The following is an 8,300-nucleotide window of genomic DNA, read 5'->3' as shown; positions in this document are numbered from 1 at the left end:
CTGATTAGCCGTGCCAAACATTGAAGTTACATTAACATTGCCCACTAAACCCTTCTTTGTGAGAGGACATGTACAGATCAGCATAGATAAAAAAACCCAGGAGTTTGAGATGCTCTAGTAATTCAGGCTGGCTACTTTATGAAATCTACAGTCAGTCATATTATTAATGCAGCCTCAGGGCGGCATGGGCCAGTGTCTCCCTGAGCTGGTCCCAAGCCCAGATAAATGCAGAGGGTTGCATCAGGAAGGGCATCCAGTGTAAAACTTTTGTCAAAACCAAACATGCAAATCGAACCCAATAATCTCATACCGGATCGGGTGAGGCCCGGGTTAACAAACGACTGCCATTGGTACGGATGAGTTACAGGGCACCAGTGGAAATTGGGCTACTGTCGGTTGAGGGAGGAGAGGAGGAAGGCGAGTAGGGACTTCAAATATCGGCACTATGACAGTAAGGGTATAGTTGGTTTACATGATGCAGAGAAGTAAGGTGGATGTACTGTGTGTCCAGGAGACCAGGTGAAAAGGCAGTAAGGCTAGAAGCTTGGGAACAAGCTTTAAGTTGTACTATCAAGGTACAGACAGGAAGAGAAATTAAGTAGGAGTTGTCTTGAAGCACAAGTTTATTAGGAATGTTCTGGAGGTGAAGAGTGTCAGGTAGACTTATAAGTGAAACTGAAAATTAAAGGTGTGATGCTCAGTGTTGTTAGTGGCTATGTCCTGCAGGTGGGATGTGAGTTAAAGAAGTAGTTCTGGAATGAGTTAGATGAAGTGATGCAGAATAACCCCAGAGATGAGAGAGTGGTAATTGGTGCAGACATCAATGGGCGTGTTGGTACAGGCAATAGACGGGATTAAGAGGTGATGGGCAGATTTGGTATACAGGATAGGAGAGTGACAGATGGTTGCAGACGTCTCAAAACGGATGGAAACGGCTGTCGTAAACAACTTTTCCAGAAAAAACAGGAACATCGTGTAACTTATAAGAGCAGAGGTAGGAGCACGCAGGTAGACTACATCTTGTATAGACGAGGTAACTTGAAAGAGATCAGTGACTGCAAATTAGTTGTAGGTGAGAGTGTAGCCAGACAGCATAGGATGGTGGTTGGTAGGATGACTGGTGAAAAGGAAGATCAAGAGGACAAAGGCAGAGCAAGTGGTAGAAGCTGAAAAGGGAGGAGTGTTGTATGGTTTTGGGCCACCCAGAGAAAGGCTCTGGGTGGTCAGGAAGAGCTTCCAGATGACTGGAAAACTACAGCTTACGTTATCAGGGAGACAGGTAGGAGAGCATTTGGTGTATTATCTGGAAGCAAAGTAGATAAGGAGACTTGGTGAGGGAATGAGGAAGTGCAGGAGTATATACAGAGAAAGCGGTTAGCAAAGAAGAAGTGGGACACTGAGAGGACTGAAGAGAACAGAGAGGAGTATAGGGAGATACAGCACAAGGTAAAGATAGAGGTAGCAAAGGCAAAGAACGCACAATGACTTGTATGCACAGTTGGACAGTAAGGAGGGAGAGAATGATCTATACAGGTTGGCAAATCAGATATAGAGAACGAAAGGATGTACAGCAGTTCCAGGTGATTAAGGATAGAGAGGTAATTGACAGAAGCCAGAAGAGTGATGGTAAGATGGAAAGAGTACTTTGAAGAGCTGATGAATGAGGAAAATGAAAGAGAGGCAAGGAAGTGACTATTATAGAACACGGGAATACTTCGCAGGAATTCATAAAAGTGAAGTGAAGAAGATATTGAAGAGGATGAAAAGTAGAAAGGCAGTCGGTCCTGATGATATACCCTTCGAGGTATAGAAGTGTCCAAGAGGCAGCGATAGTTTCCGGCAACCATATGACAGGGTGTCAAGAGAGGAACTCTGGCATTGTATGAAGAAGTCTGGAGTAGCAGAGAAGTATGTTAGACTGGTGCAGGACATATATGCCACCTGTGAGACAGTGGTGCAGGGTGCTGTAGGGGTAACAGAGTTCAAGATGGAGATGGGACTCCACCAGGGATCAGCTCTGAGCCCCTTCTTGTTTGCACTGGCTGACAGATGAGGTGAAACAGGAATTCCCATGGACCATGATGTTTGCAGATGACAATGTGAACTGTAGTGAGAGCAGAGAACAGGTTGAGGAAATTCTAGAGAGGTGAAGGTATGCACTGGAAAGGAGAGGAAAGAAAGTTAGTCGCAGCAAGACAGAGTATATGTTTGTGAATGAGAGGCACTCGGGTGGTACAGTGAGGCTACAGGGAGTGCAGATCAAGAAGTTGGAGGATTTCAGGTACTTGGGATCAGCAGTCCACAGCAGCGGAGAGTGTGGAAGAGGTGAAGAGACAGATTCAAGTAGGTTGGAATGGGTGGAGAAAAGGGTCAAGGGTACAATGTGGTAGAAAACTATCAGCCAAAATGAAAGGAAAGGTGTACAAGACAATGGGGATACCAGAAATGCTGTATGGCCTGGAAACAGTTCCAATGATAAAAAGACAGGATGCAGAGCTAGAGGTCCCAGAGATGAGGATGCTATGGTTCTCTTTGGAAGTGACAAGGATGGATAGGATCAGGAATGAGCTTATCAGAGGAACAGCACATGTTAGTTGTTTTGGAGAGAACGTCAGAGAAGCCAAACTGAGATGGTTGGGTCACGTACAGCGGAGGGATCATGAATATATTGGTGGACGGATGCTTGAATTGGAGCTGCTAGGGAGGAGGTCTAGAGGAAGAACAAAGAGCAGATTTATAGACATGGTCAGAGAGGATATGAAGGTTGTTGGCATGAGAAGAATATACAGAGAATAGGGTTAGAAGGATGTTGATTGGCTGAGGTGACCCCTGAAGGGAAAAGCTGAAAGGAGAAGAGGACAGTCATTTTGTTCTTACAGTGCAGTTGAAATTCATTTTCCAAATGTAAAAAAATTGAATTACTGAACTAAAATAGTAAACACGAAAAAACAATTCACCTTTTGTAAACTGTCTTGTATATTTAACTGGTCTGCATAAAGGCCTTACTGGTCAGATTTAACAGCTTTCTTTTAATACTTAGAGCCTTTATCCATGGAATTTTCACAACATGCACAAAAGTCAGGTTTGAAATCACACTTTTATTTCTCAATTTAAAAAAAAAACAAAAAAGACAAGTAACATGAAGCATCATCATAGTAGCAAATGTCAGAACAGCCTGTCAGAGTGAGGTTTTGACAATAACATGTATGTTTAAAAAAAAAAAAAAAAAACTCTAAAAAGGGGATGTGAGATGGAATTTAATTGACTGAACAGAAATAAATACTCAGCAGACATATGTACTAATTAAAAAAACAAAAATAACATTTGTTTTGGGGATATGAGACTGAGACTCTAAAATGATGGGGGGGATCAAGTGTCCTCACTCTGCAGTGTGTGCTCGTGGCAGCAAAGAAGGAAGAAAAATCTGCCTTGTCTTATCTGTCAGGTCTCATCATGCCCGGCCTGACTGGCATCATCATTGGACGAGGGTGACGCATCATGTGTGGGGGTCCTGGCATCATCTGCATGGGTCCTCCCATCGGTGGCCTCATGCCTCCTAAACAACAGAGAGAGAGTTCGGACAGGTCTTTTAAACAGGTATATGATGGGGGAGCTCCTTCCTTGACTCCCACTTAAATCACTGATGGACCAGCTTCTTTCAAATGTAGGGGAAATGTCTAACTCTTCACTCTGACTGAATTTAGGTGACTGAGGTACTAACTACAGGAGATCTAAAACCCAACACAACTAAGGTGGCATGTTTTTTTCACGCCAGAGGTGTTGGTACACAAACCCATTAATAAAATACAAACATCTACCTTAGGTCAGTGACCTAAATATCCACTTTGGTATTTATCCCAAAATTCAACAGGGAAGCAACAGGCTTGACACTTGTACAGTACCTGTTAGGAAGTGCAAACTAACAAAAATTTGGTTCATTTAGTTTCCTTCTTTCATTAATTTACTGTGGTTTTAGACTTCTTGCTTTTAAAAAGTATTTAAAAAAAACTTTCTTGAAAGAAATTCTTACCTGGTCCACCAGGCATCATTCCATGAGGAGGTGGGCCCATCATAGGCATCATGGGGGGGCCAGCCATAGGTGGGGTTGGCAGCATGCCTGGGCGTGGAGGGCCACCTATGGGAGAACACTAACTGTGAGTGAACAAGTCATGTGCTATCAGGCGTTGCGGGAGGGGAGTTTGGTTCAGGTTTCTCAGTGTGTCACTGTATCAGAAAAATGTGAATTTGTTCTTAATATTTATCAACAAGGCTGTAGCTAAAGTGGGACAATATGGTAAAGAGGGAGTGATGATATCCAATCAGCAGCCCTTTTTATGGATATAAAAATACATAAAACTTTAGGTTACTTCTGACTTTCAGTTTAATCTCTTGGGTATTTAGGTTTTGTGTTGTTGATTTTAATTGATTTACAAGACTACACACGCACGCACGCGCACACGCACACACCTCTTCTAACTCTAGTTATAATGTATGATAATGAATAAATTAATCTTGTGCTGTGGTAAAATGTGGCTTAATTCAATGTAACTGCAAATAACAAAAGCAATACTTGACAATTAATGTCAATAACTGAGTAGAACATCCTGATCTTTCTGAAGCGCCTGTATTTGAATCCTATTAGATGTTACTAAATGATCCCATGAGTGTGCAATCTTTGGGAAAGCTTTGGATGACATATACAATATTCCAGGTATACCTGCACACTGATGGTATTTGGTACTCCAGGACCTCTGTGGCTTCTCTGAAAATGGTACTTATCCTTGGAAATTCAACTAATAGATTCAGTATTTGATTTGCCTATGCATCACGTAGACTGCAAAAAATATGAGCGAAACAACCTCCCATCAACATAATGAGACCCAAATCATTGATTGTGTCGATTAATTATAATTTTACCCTCACACGTGATCCTATTTTGCAACCTGCTTGCTATCGGGATTAATGTTAAAGCTCAAAATGTAATTGTTCGTGACCCACAAAAGCCTGTATTTCAATTTTATCAAACCCAGACTAAAACATTTTCCAATTCCACTTAAGTCTTTAGAGAAGACATTAGGAAAATGTTTAATTTTCTGATTCAACACCACATTTGTGTTGGATTGTCCATTAATAAATCAACTTGCTGGAACATGGACATTAATACGGTTGTTTTATTAAAAAGCATTCTTGTGGATCTTGAGATAAAGCTGGATGCTGACACTCATGGGTGATTGCATTAAGTCCAGAGTAAAGACTACAGTGAACTCACCAGGTGGAGGGGCACCTGTGAACGGTGTGGGAGGAATCTTTCCTTGTTGGAAAGCAGCCGCTGTCAGAAAAAAGGACAAAACATTAGCTCACAAATATTTTAAGATGATAGGTGTAAAGTTTCAGTATTTTTTGATATACAGTCATCTTGACTGTTAAAACACAATCTGTTACATAATTCATCTTTGGAAAGTCAGGAACAGAAAAAGCAGCAAGATTTCCCCAGAGCTGTATAGAATAGCCACGCTTGAAATGCAAACTTCATTAATCCTTGTTAATCTTTGCTGCAAATCACAAGTGGACATTAATGTATATAGTAATGTAATTTTTAAAATATTAACACATAATTGAAAATCAGTAAAAGCCAAAAATTATGAATAAAGTTGAAAAATGAAATAGAATGAAATAGAGCTTATACTGGTACTAGGCATAAGTTCAGGGTTAAATATCTAGAATTATGACTGGGGAAAAAGTACATTCAGAGGGTGTGGTGAAGAATAAAAACTAAAAAAAAGATGGTGTTAAAAATGTTTAGAATTACAGACACTGAACTTGTATTCATGGGGATAAGTTCAGTCATTTCTCCTTAGGCTTGAGTCACAGCATCTCTATAAACTTTGCAGCTATGGATTTAAGTGACTGACATCTACTGTTGCATTTTCTCTGTGTACTGATGTTTCTTTGACCAAGTGTTCATAAAGCTTGATTCTTTCCAAAAAAATTATATTTGGACACATCTGTATCAACCAACCATATATCACTTCAATTTGTATAAATTTCTGTTGCTGATAAAACAATGCAGTTGTATCCAAAATCTCACAGAGATTGTGAGGCGTCATATTGGCTTGAGAAGTTTTTGTAAAACCCTGCTAAAAGACTAATATAATGAAAGGATTGATTACTTTTCATCTTTATCATGGTTAAAATGTGTTGCCCTCTATCTTCTTTTTAGAGACTAGGTTTCTGTTGAATATTTTTTGTGATGTTTCTCACCAGTGGACAAAACTATGCCATACTATCACACTGGCTTTGCGTCTCTCATTTGGATTAGTGATGGGTAATCTTAGGGAGCCAAGTAAGCCGGCAAAAACAGCACCATAGTAACTAGCAGAGCTTGAATCCCCACAAACATGCATAAGCATTACTAGTGTGGGCCGTGAAACAGGCTTTACTCAAACACCTGGTTTATAGTAGACTTGGAAACAAACATGAAAGCCCAGAATGACACTGTTCCAACATCAGCAAAGGAAACCATTCACAGAGCATCACAAATCTTCAGCCCCAACAAGTCGCTCTTTAATTTCACCACATATACTGTCTATGCTCTTAGTTTCTTTTGTAGTGAATAGCACTTACTGGTTTTATCAATGAGGCTCTGAGCCTGTTCCTCCATCCATTTCTGGTAGTAATCTTTCACATTTTCTTTGTGCTTTCTTCCACTGCAGTGCGTCTTCCTCACCGACGGCTAGAGGGAAAAAAAAATTAAAAAAATCAAAGCACAATTGTTTATTCAATACTCTTACTTAATCATGCCAATGCCAAATAATACACACAAAACAAAGAACTTACCGAATCATGTGTAAGGTAGGTGTCACAGTAGTCACAATAAAACCTGTAGGATAAGCAAGTAATTCATTCATATTTTGAACTTACGAGACACCATATACATTCTTAAACTTGCAGTATACTCTCATAATAGGATGTCATGTAGATAAAAACTAAAAGAAACAATGTTTTTGCTGTTCATTTCGTTAAGAAAGGGCCTGTAGGTAAAGAATATTTTAAAAGGATCTGTATTAATTTCACATAATGATAATTTGATAAAAATGGTTATCTTGGATTGGTTTTGACATCAGCCTATTAAATTTCACCTCAGTTCACTTCTATTTACCACAAATGACACTAATTTAAATACGGATTACGAGGAGTGTGTGCTGTGAGTGTGCTGGATTTGTTTTTTCTTCGGTTTCTCTGGTTTTGTCGTCCGAAAAAAAACTCTGTGCGTTTGCGTCGGTTAAGATGCAGCTGTATGCCTGGGAGGTGACTAGGTGAATGTTAAAAACAGTATATCATGACACTTAAATTGAGATTTTCTATTTACCATTTAAAATAGAGGATTCCTTCAGTACTACACTATACGAAGGCACATTTCTTGTCTGCAAAATGAACTGTTGGTTTAAAACAAAAACACAGAAATGACCACGATACCATTGTAATCCTTTCTCCTCCTGCAAGCTGCCAATAATAGATATTATTCGCTCCCCTAAAAGAAATCGCGTTTTGGCAATTTCAGTAACACCAACACTGGAATCGCGTGGTTCTCTGTAACACCACGACAGACGCGAATAGTTCATGACATTATATACCGTTTGTGCTTCAAAACGGTTGTTCTGTCAATTAAAAAAGTTACAGGTGAGTCTCCATGGCTGTATTTTCTAGCAGCCAGGTCATGAAAAACATGAGATTAAGCAATTTTGAGGTACAAACGGACACAACCTGTTCACGCCGAGCTTTGTTCCAGAGACTAGACGGGGCCCGCACAAAGCTAACATCGGGATTGTTGAATTGAAACGTTTTCTTTCATTTTCAAAGTAAATCGGCAGCCAACACGAATGTGAAACGTTACAACTTTTTTCTGAAAACGCAATTATTTGAATACAACCACAGAAATAACGAAGATTTGAACTTACTTCGGCATGTTTCGAGTGGAACTCCGCCGAGGGCGCGATTCCGGTGTTCCAACTAACGATTCCTACCGAAAATGAGACCGGCACTGATAGTTCCGCTGCATTCCTGAGGTTCCGGCCTTCCTCTGCTTTATTTATTAATCTTAAAATACTCATTACCTTTTCCTGATTGCCGATGGAATTATGTTTACGTTGTGGATTGAAAATGAATATAATAACTGTCCTGTTCCATTGCAAATGAGTTTGTGGGTGCTGACTTAACTGAAAAGATGCTTTCTCAAAGCCAAGGCTGTGATGCAAATGTAGATACATGGTTGTGTGACAAGGGTGAGCAATTATTTGGGC

General features: G+C 40.1%; 1 protein-coding gene across 1 annotated transcript; it reads right to left on the bottom strand.

The window, feature by feature from the left end:
* Positions 1–3,079: 3,079 nt before the first annotated feature.
* On the bottom strand, positions 3,080–8,300 carry snrpc (small nuclear ribonucleoprotein polypeptide C). Its single transcript, XM_086149917.1, has 6 exons — positions 7,959–8,300; positions 6,838–6,880; positions 6,625–6,733; positions 5,270–5,329; positions 4,031–4,135; positions 3,080–3,556 (listed from the first exon to the last, which is right to left on the bottom strand). Exons 1-6 carry the CDS (start codon positions 7,964–7,966, stop codon positions 3,435–3,437), a joined length of 447 nt encoding a protein of 148 aa, XP_086006043.1. The 5' UTR covers positions 7,967–8,300; the 3' UTR covers positions 3,080–3,434.

This window comes from Fistularia commersonii, chromosome 7 (assembly GCF_037954325.1).
Source record: "Fistularia commersonii isolate RoL2024-O1a breed Wild chromosome 7, RoL_Fcom_v1.0, whole genome shotgun sequence".
Classification (NCBI taxonomy): domain Eukaryota; kingdom Metazoa; phylum Chordata; class Actinopteri; order Syngnathiformes; family Fistulariidae; genus Fistularia; species Fistularia commersonii.
Note: the sequence above shows the minus strand (reverse complement) of the source record. Positions and strands in the feature narration are given on the sequence as shown.